The sequence below is a fragment of the Petaurus breviceps genome, unplaced genomic scaffold (genome assembly GCF_028583685.1).
Source record: "Petaurus breviceps papuanus isolate PSGF00001 unplaced genomic scaffold, PetGlider_PUasm1.0 91041, whole genome shotgun sequence".
Taxonomy (NCBI): Eukaryota; Metazoa; Chordata; class Mammalia; order Diprotodontia; family Petauridae; genus Petaurus; species Petaurus breviceps.
The window spans coordinates 5,610,912-5,626,563 of record NW_027187400.1 but is presented as its reverse complement, the minus strand read 5'-3'; the positions used below and the strand labels follow the sequence as shown (position 1 = coordinate 5,626,563).

The 15,652-nt window shown below is 49.7% G+C and overlaps 1 protein-coding gene across 1 annotated transcript in view; it reads left to right on the top strand.

Moving 5' to 3' along the window:
- Positions 1 to 15,652, top strand: part of ZDHHC18 (zinc finger DHHC-type palmitoyltransferase 18) — a 34,503-nt gene that overhangs the window by 15,212 nt on the left and 3,639 nt on the right. Inside the window, exons 3-7 of the mRNA XM_069079144.1 lie at positions 131 to 280; positions 9,672 to 9,809; positions 9,911 to 9,959; positions 11,466 to 11,568; positions 15,243 to 15,355. Coding sequence (XP_068935245.1) covers positions 131 to 280; positions 9,672 to 9,809; positions 9,911 to 9,959; positions 11,466 to 11,568; positions 15,243 to 15,355 — 553 coding nt within the window. The remainder of the gene's footprint in view (positions 1 to 130; positions 281 to 9,671; positions 9,810 to 9,910; positions 9,960 to 11,465; positions 11,569 to 15,242; positions 15,356 to 15,652) is intronic.

The window sequence follows — 15,652 nt, the reverse complement described above, 5'->3', positions numbered from 1 at the left end:
CTTTCGTTAGGATGCTTCTGGGGCCCCTGAAGGAGACTTCAAGCTCCTTAGCCTGGCCTTCAAGTTCCTGGGATCCTGCTGCTGGCTTGGTTTGACCTCTGGTCTCAACACCTTTCTCTTTCCCCCACAGATAGCACTGGCAGTTCCACCTATAGGCCTCCCCCAAGGACCAAGGAGGTGATGATCAATGGGCAGTTGGTGAAATTAAAATACTGCTTCACTTGCAAGATGTTTCGGCCCCCCCGGACCTCGCACTGCAGTGTGTGTGACAACTGCGTGGGTGAGTAGGCTGGGACGCTCTGACATCACCCTTTAAGTCCCCATTGCCGAGTAAGGTGATTGTTACTGATACTCTTGTATTAACTTTAGTGATTTCAGGTGCACAAAGTACTTTCCTTCTAACACTACCCTGAGGAAGATGGCAACAAATGTATTGTCCCCGTTTTACATGTGATAACATAGAGGCCCAGAGAGGTAATGGAAACTGACCAAGCCTCTCCAGCCCCACAGAGTGGGGTTTAACACCCTTGGAGTCTCCTGCCTCCAAGCCTCATGTCCCCTGTGACTTGGGCAGGCTTGCACTAGCCCCTTCTCCCCACTCCCACATGACAGAGGCATGGCCTAGAATCACAAGGCCTCTGCCAATCCTGGGGAGCCATGAGCTCGGCCACAGACTTCCTCTGGGCTGCACTTGGAATCAGATGCAGTGCTGTGCCTTCCGACCTTCATTGTTACCAGCACCCCCTTCTCCAGGCGACCTAGGTAAATACCACTGTGCTGTGGAGTAGGCTCACAGAGCAGGAACAGAGTGGGAATGCAGAACTCTTTCCATTGGACCACGCAGAGAAGGGACTAGAGAGGGCCAGCGGCCTCTCCAGCTCATGTAGTTAACTATATGACGTCCTTTCTCCATAAAAATGAAGCGATTGAGTCAGGCCTGGGGGCACATACCTACAGTGCCAGTGATGAGCGAAGGCTGAGGCTGGCAGATCTGTATTAAGTTTGGTATCAGTACAGTGAGCCTCCAGGGGGACAGGGCCACCAAGTTGTCTGAGAGTCAAAGCTCACATTGTGAGAGAGAGAGACTAAAGAGTTGAACTAAATAATGACTGGGTCTTGGAGTTGAGGACCTCGGTGACCATCTCTCCCAGCCCCATCCTGGACAGGAGTCCTTTCTACAACCTGCCTGACAAGCCCAGTGAAGGGGAGCACTATGTTTTCCTTTACAGCAAGTCTAGATCTGCCTCTTTGCAGCTTCTCCCCAGCATTTCAAATTCTGCTTCCTGGGGCCGAGTAGAACAAGTCTAATCTCTTTTCCACATGGCAGCCCTTTAGATGCACAAAGCTAGAGATCACATCCCACTAGGTCAGGGGTTCCTAACTTGGGCTCAATAAGCATTGCTGTTGGGGCAGCTAGGTGGCGCAGTGAGTAAAGTGCCAGCCCCGGAGTCAGTAGGACCGGAGTTCGGTTCCAGCCTCAGACACCTAACACCCACACAAAAAAAAAAAAACTAGCCGTGTAACCTTGGGCAAGTTACTTAACCCTAATTGCCCTCCAAAAAAAAGGAAAAAAAATAAGCATTGCTGTTGTTGTTTTTAATATTTTGATCCCTGTGTTTCAGTATCATTGGAGACTTCTGTTGTAGTCTCATATGTTTCATTTGATGCATATAAAACCTTTATTCTGAGGAGTCTGTAGGTTTTTCCAGACTGCCCAAGTAGGGGTCCATGGCGCAGACACATACAGGCCCCAGCCCTAAGTCTCTTCTTCTCCAGGCTGAACACTTCCAACTTCTTCAGCCGATGCTCACATGACATGGACTTATAGGTCTGTCCTGTCCAAGGCACTGCCTTGCTGCCCTTCAGTGTAGCAGTGCCCTTAAAGCATGGCATCCAGAGGATGAGCAGAGCAGGGCCAGCACCCTCTGGACCTGAACCTCCCCAACATGTTCTCACGCTTGTGCTCTCTGTCTCTCTGTCTCTGTCTTGCTCTCTCAGGACCTCCTTCTCTCATCACTCAAATGGACTACAAATATATACAAAGCACTTTGTCAGTCTTAAAGTGCTCCATGAGTGTTCACTATTATCTCACTCCTTTCTGATGACTCACATTGAGTTTTTCAATGCACTAAAACCCCTAAATATTCTTTCCAGTAGACTGTTGGCTAGCTCTGCCTCCTATACCTTGGGGCTTAACTTCTTGTACCTGAATATAAGAATTTGCATTTATCCCTATTAAATTTCATCTTATGAGCTCTGGCCTCATTCAAGGGTGTCCAAATGTTTTAAAATCTTGATTTTGCTGTCAAATGGTAGCTGTTCTCCTAACTTTGTACCATCTGTATATTTGATAAAAATGCCATCAGGGCTTTAGTCTAAATCATTGACAAAAATGTCAGATACCGCAGGGTTAAGCACAGATCCCTGGGGCACTCCACTGGAGACTTTCTTCCAGAAGGACGTCAAGTCATTAATGACACCTCTGTGGACCAGTCACTTAACCAGTCCTTCATTTACTCAGTGGTATTATCATGTATTGCCATGTTGTCTACCTCACTCCATCTTTTTCCTGAACAAAGCATGAGAGACTGCCAGATACATCATTAAAACCTTGGTAAACGATCCCTATAGCATTGTGCTGAGCTGCCATTCTAATTATTATGACAGGGCCCTGCTATTTCCTGGGTGTGAAATTCCATTTTGGGAATTTCCTTTAGCAGTGCAGATTGCAACCTTTCTAGAATTTAGAGTCTTGGAGAGGTGTCTGAGGCTTATAGGGATTAAGAGACTTGTCCCTGCTCTCTTGGCTAATGTCAGAGTCAGGTTTGAATCCACCCATGTCTTCCTGACCAGTCCAGGCTGATATGCACTAGACCACATTGCTTCTCTAACCCTATCAAAGATGGAAAAATGTTAGTCTGACATGATCCGTTGAAGTCATACAGACACTTTGCAATCACTGCTTCCTTTTCTAGATGACTTCTCATCATCCCTTTGATAATATCTTCTAGAATGTCACCAGGAATCTGAGTTAAGCTCACTGGCTTCTGATTTGCCAAATCCATTTTCTTTCCCTTTTTTGGGAAACCAGGACAGCATTTGGCCTTCTCTAATCCTGTGCTACCTTTCTGTTCCTGTGGCCTTTTGAAGACCACTGATGCTGCCTCAGTAGTCCCATCTGGCAGTTCTTCTCTGAACCAGTTCACTGGAATACATCAAGAACAGCTGCTGCTCTCTTTTTTTTTTTTTTTGGAAGGGGGAAGGCAGGGCAATTGGGGTTAAGTGACTTGCCCAAGGTCACATGACTAGTAAGTGTTAAGTGTCTGAGGCTGGATTTGAACTCAGATCTTCCTGACACCAGGGCTGGTGCTCTATTCACTGTGCCACCTAGCTACCCCTCTACTGCTTTCTTACCACTCTTTCCTTTACCTTGAGTACCAGCTCCCTTGGAGAGCCAGCTTGGCAGGCATAGTAGAGAGAAAGAGCCTCCAAACTAGGAAGACCTGGTATCAGGTCCTGCTTTTTCTTCTCTCCTGGCTGGATGACCCATGGACAAATCACCCAAACTCTCATTGCTCTGGATAACACTCTTAAGACCAACCTGCAGAAAAGATGCCAGCCTGCATTGGTTAAGGGCATTTTCTCTTGCAGGATTTCCCTATATGGATGTATCGGGTCCAATCCCATTACCTATTCATATCAATTCCCTCTTCCCATCCGTGTTGGGTTATTTTCAGGTTAAGTGTTATTTTCTTTGGCAGATAGTACAGAAGCAAAACCAGAGTTAAAAGTTGCCCTCTCATGTGCCCCAGGCCCCTAGCTTTTCATTTCTTCAATCCTCCTTCTTCTCCAACAGACCTAAAAATACCCTTTGTTGGCCTTCACTTTTCCTCGCCAGCCTCCGCTCATTTCACATGTTAGCGCTCTGGCCTTCTACACTCACCTGCCTTGTTAACACCATGTACTTGTGTGTATTTGGGGGCATTCACGGCAGTCTCCTATAACATCTCCCCCTTTTCCTCCTTTTCTTTGGGTCTTCAGAATTTCATTCTTGAGAGGTTTCCATACCTACCGGATTCCTTACTCCTCTTTCAGAGCTCCAAACCATAGGAGAACACCGGTCTTTTCTTTGAACTTTCTGAAATATTTCTTCCAAAATAGGCTATCTGTCCATTGCTCTAAAGATCCTAGGCAGAGAAGTCACCTTCTCATGAAGTTCCCGTTATTTTTACTCCAGGAGCTAGTAGTTAGTAGTTAGTAAATTTGAAGCTGGGAGGGGCCTTAAGTCATCCAACTCATATCCCTGTTCCATAAATGAGGAAACTTGGGCCCAGAAGGGAGCCGACTAGCCTAAGGTCTCACGGGGAGCCAGTGGAAGAGCTAGGATTTGAACCCAGGACCTCTGACTCTAAATCCCATCCTCTAGTTCTTTAATTTTCCTGGGGCCCAGGAAAGAGAAATATTTTGCTTTGAGCTTACACGGTTAGCTGCTGACATGGGCAAGTCTGCAGCCTGGGTCTCCCAACTCTCTCAATCTTCTTTTCTCTCCACTTGCCCTTTTAAATTGCATATGAAATTGTTTAGGAAATGGGCTCCCAACCAACGTGAGCTTTACTCTTAACGGATGAGTCTTTGAGAACTTCCTACCTTCGTTCTTACCATTAGTCCTAATGGACAACATTGCGGCCATGGCAGACCAGGTTGCTAACACCCAGGCAAGAGAATTTTCTGTCTCATCCCTGGCCTAAATTCCGTCTTCTGAAGCCAGAGAACTCCAGTGTTTGCCTTGTTCTCTCTGACCATCTGGGGAAGGAAACAAATGAGCAGTGATACGGCACCTACTGTGTGCAGGCACTGCATTAGAAGTGCTTTTTACCATGATTTTCTCATTTGATCCTCACAACAACCCCATGAGGCAGGTGCGGTTATTATCCCCATTTTACAGCTGAGGACACTGAGGCAGACAGAGGTGTAAGTGACATGCCCAGGGTCACACAGCTAGTCAGTGTCTGAGGCCAGAGGAACTCGGGTCCCTGTCTGCTGCACCACTAGGCTGCCTCAGTGGGACGCATCTGAGCCCTGTCAGAAAAGGAATGGAATACAACCTGGGCTCACAGTGAGTGGCCTTGATGTCAAATGCTGAGGTGAGGGTGGAGTAAAGAAAGCCACAAAAACGCTCCTTCTTTATACTCCAAATTCTTTGTCCCACGAGGTCCTTGAAGGGAAAGAGAAGGTGAGCACTATCAGGCTAGCTAAAGAAGAAAGGAAGAAGCAGTGGGGGTGGGGTGCTCAGGAGCCGAGCAGAGGCGGGGGAGGGCAGAATGGCACAGTGCACACAGGCCTCAGTTAGCATGGCCTGGGGGACCCTGCGCGAGTCGCTTCACTGTCTGCCCATTTCCCCAGCTGTAAAATGGGAATAAAGCAGTGCCTGTGTCCCAGGGTTTCTGTGGACAGCAAATGTGATGGTGTGTCCAGTGCTTTGCAAACCATAAAATGATAGATGCTGGCTGTTGTGATTATGGTGACTCTGCTGTTAGCCAGCACTCACACATTGCCTGCTGTGGCCAGGCACTGTGCAAAGTGCTTCATGGACATAATCTCATTAGAGCCTCACTGCTAATTAAGAGTAATTAATAACGACCCTGACGTCATTATTAGCATCTCAGCCCTGCTGCAAAGGGCTTGGTGGCGGTGCCACAGGAAGCAATCGTGTCCTTCGTGTTGCTAAGAATCACATCCAGAAATTCAAAGTTTTAAAATCAAATGTTTAAAGATATATATATATATATATATATATATATACATATATATATATATATACACACTATTATTAATACTATCTTACATGTAATTGGGAAATAAGATCTACAGGCACTGGGGCGTAGAGATCCACCATGCCCTACTGGAAAAGTCAAAGGGGGTATGGGAGAAAATATGGGAGAGAGCAGATTGGAGGAGGGGATATCCTGTGGGACTGCTATTTTGGGGCGGTGGGTAGGGGAAAAACGGGGAGAAAATTTGTAACTCAAAATCTGGCGGAAATGAATGATGTAAATCAGAAGTTAATGAAGCATTTGAAAAGAAAAAAAAAAGAATCACATCCAGAGTACAATGTTCCCTGGTTGTTTTCTCACCCCTTTAAAGCATGGAATTATCATGAAGGCAAGCCAAGGGAGTGTGCAGATGTGGGGAGAGTGAGAGGCCCTCTGTGGCTGGCGCCCCTGACCAGGCCGCTGAGGTGTCTTCTCCCCTCTGTCCTCACGGTCTGGCGGTCTTGCTTCTTTCTGCCTCCTTTGATCTTCGCCTGAAGGCTTCCCCTTGTGGTTCCTGGATTGCCTCACACAAGTATATCTTAAGACACAGGGTTATTTCTTCCCCATTCTTTTTGCCTCCCCTGTTTATCTGGAATCAGGTATGTCCTTCCAGAGCCAAATCCCAGCTTCAGATTCCATGAGTCAAGGCAGGAGTCGCGACCTCCGGTTCATTTTGTTACCCAGCTCTCTGAGGCTGAGATTTCTTGCGGTTTCCTTTCTTGGATCTTGTCTCCTGTGCACTTCTGGGTGTTTTTCCTCCTATTCTTCCTACTCCATAGCTACACTGTACATCTAGCTTGGTGATCATGGAGAAGGAGGTTTCTCCCCACCCTGACCCCTTCCTCCTCTTCAGAGGGCTTGTCATCACTGAATTTTACTCTATGGTTCAAAACTTCAAATCCTCTTCTCAAATGGCCATTTATGTCCCAAATCTGGTACTCTCTTCTGAAGCTCTTGCCTTGGATCAGCATCAGCAAGGGGAATAAGGAGAACGCCACCTCTGACTCGAGGCCACTGCTCCTTGCAGCAAACTTGTGGCTACATCTCTGGTGCCCGCAGGAACCAGATCACATAGGTAGCTGGTATCCTCTCTGCCTCCTCTAGGAAAGGCAGCGCATGTCTTGTTGTGGTCAGCCTGACAAAGCAGCCCTCTGCCTATCTCCTTTTTCCTCTCACCCTTCCGCCCACAGCTCCAAGGGCCTCACGTCATCATTCCTTATCCAGAAAAGGTTTGCATTGTTTCCAGTCACTGGGCCTTCCTCCTGTCCTCTTCCACCTCCCTCCCCAGGCTTCTGGCACAGGTCCAGAGTCTCCTCTGCTCTGTCAGGGCCTCTGTCCTGGCTGTTACCACATTCAAGCCTTTCTTCTGGGTTGTTTGTTTTTTTTGAGTGCTTGATTTTTCTTAATAAACTCGGGAGAGGATAGGCTTTCCTAAACCTCTTTTACCTTCTATGCTAGAAGAGGGAACAGTTGGTACTTTGTCCAATTTGACCACGTCACTTAATCTTAACAGGGATACAAACATCCTACACTTTGTATAGGTCACTGCAAGCTTTTCCCAGCTCCCTGTCCTTGGTGAAAGTGAGATCCCCAGCCCCGATGGCTCTCTTGAGTAGCTACCCTAGAAGACCTCTGTCACAAACCTGCTAAGATTGTCACCTCCTCTCGTTAGCCCCCTAGCCTCCATAGCCAAGAGTGCGTCCCTTTTCTCAGCAGGCTCTCCACTGCTTGGCTTCCTTTGTCATTCTATCTTTCCTTTTGTTCTTAACCCTCCTCTTCAGTCCTCCTTCAGGCTCTTGACTTCCCCAATGGCTCATCTTCTCCAGGTCCTTCAATCCCAGTCCTCCTCCTTCTCCTGCCTAAATTTCTTCTCGGGGTGGCTAGTTGGTGCAGTGAATAGAGCACTGGCCCTAGAGTCAGGACGACCTGAGTTCAATTGTGACCTCAGACACTTAACAATTAACTAGTGTGACTTTGGGCAAGTCACTTAACCCCAATTGCCCTGCCCTCCCCCCTCTAAAAGCATAAATAAATAAATTTCTTCTCCCCAGATTCAATTCCTGGCCTTCTTTCCTGTTACAGAGCCCCCCAGATCACCTTCACAGCACCTTCTACGTCAGCTCAAATCCTTCTTCTGCTTCTTCTCTCGTGTTCTTTGCTACAGAATCTAGAAGTGAAATTATAATTGCTAAGTCCCCCTGGACTTCTTAAAACTCTGGCTCTGGATCTCTGTTTGCAAAGTGGAGCCGGAGAGATGGCCACATTCTACAAGCGTCAGAATTTAGAGCTAGGACCATGAATGCCATCCACTTCATTCCCCTCATCCTAGAAGATGTCCCAAAAGTCTTAGCAAAATTTTTAGACTTTTGAGACACCCTGACAGATAGGGAAACTGAGGCCCACAAAGCCACTGTGTAGAAAGTAGCATGACTGGGATGCCAGTACAGATTCTAGTCCTCTTTGCATTACCCCCAAAGTAGCATTGTATTGTACTCTGACTTGGGGGCCAGATGGGTTTGAGGAAAATGAGTATCCCAGAAGAAGATGAAGGTGGTGGCTCTGAGAAGGGAAAGTAAAGGCTTGCCCTGTTGCCTCAGGAGTGCAGAAGGGCTGGGTCCCTGGCTTCCAGGCCGAGGGAGGGGTAGACCAGAGAGACACACTTTGTCTGGTCTAGACATTGTGGCCTAGCAGTGAAAGCCCTGCTCTGATTGTGAATGTCCTCCCCAGGGCAGGGGAGACTAGTGGGAAGTTCATTTTCCAGAATCTAGGAAGAGAGAATTTAGCCCTTGATGCAGATTTGACAAGTATAATTGGAGTTGTAGGACCCCAGTTTATTTCTTATGGGTATGAGAGCTGCTGGAAATGGGTGTTTCCTCCATGCTTGCCAGCCATGGCAGCTCCATCGGCAGAGCCCAGCGTCTGGGGGTGTGGGGTCACGCCAAACGGATGGCACTGGGGAGTAGGGGGGGCTGGCTGAGAAGATCTAGGTGAGCTGAGTCCTGATGACTGTGTGGGGAGCCTGAACCATGAGCTCATTGTGCTGGCTAAGCATTGTCAGATTAGTTTGGGGCTCAGAGAGGGAACCTGTCGGGAACACCCCTCTGACTAGTCACCTCCGTGTGGGTGAATCAGGCCTGCCCCGCCCTTCCCCACAGGCTGCAGTCTGTGGGGCGAGGCCTGCCCTAGGTCTTGATCTGCCATCCCACTGGGAACTTTCCACACCAGGTTGGGTGTGATGCTCCCTGGGTGAGCTCAGCTCTTTGTGGACCCAGCCTGTGGCATCCTTCTTGGACTATTATTTGCCAACTGTTACTCTAACGGCTGTAGGCCAGCCTCTCTGGGCTCTGGTGGGTCAGCTCTGGGGGAATGGGACATTTAGCCTGGAGAAGGGGAGACTTGGGTGGATGGCAGTCAGGAATCAGCAAGCGTTTATTAAGGGCTTGCTGTGTGCCGGGCACCATATGTGTTAGAGTTTTCTCTCTCTGGAGAACTGCCTCCACTTGTTCTCTCTGTATCCACAGAACAGAATCAGTGCAAGGAACAGAAAGGCAAATTTTGGTTCAGAGTAAGGAACAGCTTTGAAGGGTGAAAGCTGTCCAGAGATGGAATGGCCGCTTTAGGCAGTGGTGAGCTCCTGCCGCTGGAGGCCTTCAGGGAATGCTGAAATTCCCATTCCAGGGCAGTTTGGTCTGGGTGACATCTGGGTCCCTTGTGGTTCTACCAAAGGGGTTCCTAGCCTAGTGACTAATGGATTATGCTAGAAGAGGGAGACCTATCAGCCAGGCAGGGCCCAGCTTTCTCTGTGGGCCTGGCGGGAGACAGGCAGTAACCCCTTCCCTTCTCACCTCTTGTTCGCAGAGCGGTTTGACCACCACTGTCCTTGGGTGGGCAACTGTGTGGGAAAACGGAACTACCGCTTCTTCTATGCCTTCATCCTGTCCCTGTCCTTCCTGACCTCCTTCATCTTTGCCTGTGTCATCACCCACCTGGCTCTGCGTAAGTAGCTGGAGGGAGGTGGGGAAGGGGCTACACAGGGCCAGGGCCCTCTGGCTGCTGCCCCTCTTTATTCATTGCTCTCTGCTTTCTTCTCCTCGTAGGTTCTCAGGGAGGCACTTTCCTTGATGCTCTGAAGGAGACACCAGCAAGATATCCTTTCAGGACAAACTGTTAGAACCTGTTTTTTCCCCAGGCCTCGTCCCTCATTCTGTTCCCTCCCTATGCTGGATGAAACGGGTGTGCCCACCTGCATGCCATCTGTCTGGTGTTTGTCTGCAGCTGGCCCAGTGGGCCGAGCATTAGACCCGGAGTCAGGAAGACCTGAGTTCAAATCCTACCTCAGACTAACTATGTGTCCCTGTTCAAGTCACCAAAACCAAACAACAACAGAATTCTATCCTCCTCGGTTTCCTTATCTGTAAAATGAGGAAAATAAGAGCACCTACCTCCCAGGGTCGTGGTGAGGATAAAATGAGAGAATAGTTGTAAAACACTTTACAAACTTTTGGGTGCTATGTGAATGTTAACTATTGGTATTATCACTGTTACTAACTACTAATACTTCTGTGACAATGATGAAGGCTGCAGCTGTCCTTGAGGTTGTAATGCCTGTGTCCCTGTGAAGTGGTAGGCCTCACCCTAGTGTGTTTGCTGGCGGTGGGGGGGGGGGGGCGGGGGGGGGGGGCCAGGATTCAGAGCAGGCAGCTCACAAAGAATACCCAGTGTCTTAGAACGTGCTGTACCTAGAGTTCTCACCATCTCACATGTTAGGGAGCCTGGAATCTTTCAGGTGTCCCCCTTCCTGGCCTCAGAAAAGGGAGAGACAGCAAAGGGAAGATTTGGATGACTACATTGCTTTGCCTGCTAAAGACACCAGTAAAATGGAGGGGAGTTGTGGGAGAAGGTTGGAGGGTGGGAAGGTCTGAGTCCCAGGGCTATAAGTGAGAATTTCAGCAACTGAGGTAGATTCTGTTTGGGGTATTAGGGTAGAGGCAGAAATCCAGGGACACACCAACAAATGTTGCTTGAAGGAATGAATGAATACCAGTGGGGTTCACAGTTTCCATTCCCTCCTTTGTAAGCTGAAGTCCCCAGAACAGGAGGATGTAGAGTAGTGGGGAGAGGCAGGCCTCAAAAGGGAGGCATTATTTCAGCAGGACCCTTGGTTGATTGGGGGAGGCAGCTTGAAGCACGATGGCAGGCTTCCTTCCCAGGACAAGTCCTTTTGGTCCAAAGGCCCTCAGCCTTGTGCCTCCTGGCACAGCTGTCAGAACCCAGGGGAAGAAGTGTGCCTCTGGGCACCCCAGTCTGGTTATTGTTCATACTGGAATGGCCCCTTGTCACAGCATCGGATCCTGGGAGGGGACTTGCGGGGGGACTGCCAGCCAAGCCTCTCATGGAGAGAGCTTCACTGTCAGCCTGAGGAGCTAAGTCATGACGTGCTGTTTATCCCCATGTTACAGATAAGGAAACTGATCCATAAAGGGGCTGTCACCTAGCTCTTACGTGGCAGGCGTAGGCTATAAACATGTGTCTCCTGACACTCAGGACCCTACTCTGCCCCATATATCACTTGTACCTGCCTGGCTGTCCCCCAGCCCTTCTTTCTCTCTGCTCCCCCTGACAAATGTGATTTCTTTGACCTCCCCCCCTCACTGTGCTGGAGCTGGTGATTTGCTTCTTCTCCATCTGGTCCATCTTGGGCCTCTCAGGGTTTCACACTTACCTCGTTGCCTCGAACCTGACAACTAATGAAGACGTGAGTATGACCAGGCTGGCTCTGTGTGCCAGGTGGGATGCACGGGTGGGAAAGGATGGGCTGATTGTTGTGTTAGCACAGCCCCTGTGCTGGGCCGCAGAGAGGGCGAGGCAGATGGTGCCAGAGGCAGCAAAGGACCACAGCTGGAAGGAACATAGGAGGCCGTCCAGACCCCTGGACCTTGGCAGGAATCTCTTCTACAACATTGGCAACAAGTGGGCAGCTAGCCTTTACTCAGGGCCTTCTGTAAACAGGAATTCGTTATTTCCCAGGCAGCCAATTCCACTTGGGGACAACCTTCTCAAGGCTGAGTCATCTCTGCCACAGCTTATACCCACTGCTCCTAGTCCTGAGCTCCTGGGCCAGGAGGATTCATGTGAGCCCCTTCAAGCTGGCTAAGCCGCCTCCCAGTGACAGCCTGGGAGACACTTGAAGAGCTGTTCTGTTCTCCACCCCCTCCCCAGGCTTCTCTGCATCCTGCAGCTGAGGATTCTGGGAGAGCCTCCAGTCCTGTCATCTGTGATGTTTACCTTCTGAACTCCCCGTGCCAAAGCTGGGCTGACCAGCGCAGGGGCCGGCAGCACTTGTATGTCCCTGCTCTCTGTCAATGCCGTCTTGGTTTATGAAGCCTCTTTGTCTCTGCTTCCTTTACCAGCTCCCAAAGAAGGGGCACCTGTGACCTCAGGGACGCAACACCGATTGTACATAGAGCTTTGGGGTGTCTCATGAGAAGAGCCGGTCCTGCCCCAGCTAGGGCCTAGGATTCAGAGCCTCAGACTTCCCCAGGGAAGTAGTGTAGTGGAAAGAGCCAAGAGATCAGCACAATGTCACTCTCCCTGGGCCTCGGTTTCCTCATCTGTAAAATGAGAGGGTTGGACTTGCTTTCTTCTATCTGCAGGTCTGTGTTCCTGTTTTCCAGGCTCATCAATGAGTCTGTGTCACATGTCGTCTGGCCTTTGTCATAATGGCAATAATTTGGGGGAGGAAAGCCCCCTGCACCTGGGGGTAGACCCCTGTAGTAAACTTTTGGAAGGACATGGACTAGAGGTGCTTGCCCAGGAGAGGTTGCAGTCTGCATCATGGAAGAACTCCTGAATCCATAGTATTTGCATAGTAGGGCTTTTGCCACAGAAACCCTGTGACATGTACAATACCACATTTCTTTTGCATTTAAAGAGACTGCGGCTCATCAGGGTCTAGCTGTCTTGGGTAAGTTCAGGTTGCTGGAGCCACATAGACTGCTGTATCCTGGAGTTCTGGAAGAACAGGCAGATGGGATTGCTGGGCTGCTAGGAAAGATCTTTGGAAGATGGCGGTGAGCAGGAGAAGCATCATGGGCCCAGAGAAGGGCTGATGTGCCAGTTCTTGAAAGGGAAGGAAGTGGAGTTTGCAAATTGTAAGGCCTGTGAAGATCTCTTGTGAGGTTCTTGAGGAAGATGGCAAGATTTTTCAATTAGTTTAATGGCTGGAGCCCAAGGAGTGTCCTGAGTGGTTTGACAGCGGCTTGGAAGGAGCTCTCGAGGGATCTGTGTTTGGCTCCACACTGTGTAATACTTATTTCCTTCGATAAAGGACAGAGGGCAAATCTTCTCATGTCCCAAACCAGGAAGAGCCAGATAGCACACTGGAGGAGAGTATTCCAGACTCTCTTTATGGCCTAGAATACCGGGCAGATTCAAATCAGGTGACGTTTAATAGACATAAATGCCCAATGTCGTCCTTGGACTCAACAAAGTAGTTTCACAAGTAGAAAATGGGGGGGAGGAAGAAGCCAGAGTCTTAGTAGAGGTAACCAGCCCTGAAGTGTGGGGGCCGAGAAAGCTAACAGCACATTAGACTCATTGAAAGAGGTCTAATGTCCAGGGCTAAGAGGGCAATGATCCCCCGGTCCCTTGGCCTAGCCGAGCCGTGGCTAGAGTCCTGGGTACAGCGCTGGGGGCTATATCTTAGAAAGGACATTGGCAGACTGCCAAAGGGCAGCCAGCTGAATGAAAGGAATTCTCATTCCATTATGAAGATAGCTAATATTTCTGTGGAGTTTTAAGGCTTTTCTCAAAACCACTTCTCAAGGTAGGAAGCACCAGTTTCCTCATTTTACCAGTAAGGAAACTAAAGCACATGTAGGTGAAAATGATTTTGTCATATAGAAAATTGCTCTAGGGGCAGCTAGGTAACACGGTGAATAGAGCACCAGCCCTGGAGTTAAGAGGATCCGAGTTCAAATCTGGCCTCAGACACTTGATGCTTAACTAGCTGTGTGACCTTGGGCAAGTCACTTAACTCCAAATTGCCTTGCCTTCCTGCTCCCCCCCCCAATAGCCCTAGCTGGTTTTGCATGGTGTTTTGGGGTTAGTTTGGGCTGCATCAAGCAGAACTCATTCTTGTAGCCAGTGGAAACGAGCTTGTATTGGGCTCTCTGAGGCTTTATAGGAGGAAGCCAGCTTTGGCCAAGCCCCCCAGTCCAGAATAGCTTTGAGAGTGGCCTGGCAATGGACTTGGATCTCTGTGGTCTCAGGATCAGCAGAGCCCACATTGGAGAGGCATATCCCCAGGGTGGCCTTAAGGTGATGGCGCCTCTTTTGAAGGCTGTGCACCAACATTTGGTGACCTGCCTACGCTTTGGTGGAGGGGAACCTGGGTGGTTGGTTACAAAGTATGCCTGTGTTTCTCATTTGGCCCTCCCACAATAAACCTGTGAAGTAGGCAAGACAGATTTTATTCCCATTTTATAGATTAAGGTGGTTAGGGCCTGAATCCTCCAGAGAGACCTCTACTAGCAGTGTGACCCCCAGAAGTCAAAGACAGAGAGACCCAAAGAGTCCTAAGAGCACTTTTTGGTAATAGAGCTGGAAAGAAAGTGGGTGCCCATTGATCAAGTGAAGGCATTACTTAAAAAAAAAAAGAAATGGAGACCAAGACACATGGAGTATCATGTCATACAAGCTAAAGAGAAGTCAAGTGGAGTAGGAATTCTCTCCCCCCTCCCCAGCCCATCATCCCTGCCTCCCAGGGGCTCACACTCATGTGGGGAGAGGGTATCGTCATGAAGGAAAGGAAGGAAGAACCCCAGAGGCTTGAGGATGTGGAGGCCAGTCAGACCAGAGACTAAAAGCATCTCTGACAGCAGGACAGAACGGCCCAGTACTGGTCCTCCTGAGGTTTCCACTCTACCTGGGGAGATGAGAAGCAGAGGCCCCCCCATTCTTGAGTGTACATGCCCAGACAGGAAGCTCTCCAGGGGCAGGGCATCTGTGCTGGGTGCTTGAGAGGTTGGCCCAGCAGTTCAGCTGGACCTCAGGGCAGGAAGAGAAGTGCCTGTGGCCCGGAGGAGAGAATACGGGGAAGGAGGACTTGAGTGGAAGGTGCTGAGCCGCTGGGATCCGCGTGTGGTGGCCGGGGTCGGAGCATTCTGTAGCAAGGCTTCTCGGGGGCTGTGAATGACTGTGCACTGACTGGTTCTGTTTCCTTCTTCCTCCCACCATCATCGTGCCCACCCTGCTTGTCACTACCTTCCCGGCCTCCACAGACTCTCCAGCCTCTGTACATCTGTACACGCAGGGGCTAGGGTAGGAGCCCAGAGCCCATCCTCCCTGAGTGGCACTTGGTTTTGGCGTTGGCTTGTTAGGTACCCTTCCCCCCACCTCTGGCTTTACCTTGTTCTCTTCTGCTCACAGATCAAAGGCTCGTGGTCCAATAAGAAAAACATGGAGGCTTCCACCAACCCCTACAGCCATAAAAGTGTCGTTGCCAACTGCTGTGCTGTGCTCTGTGGGCCTCTGCCCCCCAGGTGAGCAGCCCTGCCCCAGGCCTGACTCCCCAACCCCCATGGTGCCCCTGCAGCCTTCCAAGGCCCTCATCTCAGCCTGGCAGCCAGGCAAAGCAGGGGGAGGGGGACAGAGAGGGTCCTCCTGAGATGGAGAACCAGAAGGGGCTATAGAGGCCACCAGCTCCAATCTCTCTTTTTCTAGAGTGGGAAACTGAGGCTTAGGGAGAGGGAAATGACTTGCCCAAGACCATATAAGGAGTGAGCGCTAGCTGGGCTCTGCCCATCTAGTGCTTCTCTTTAGGGGGCGGGGGGAGGGGA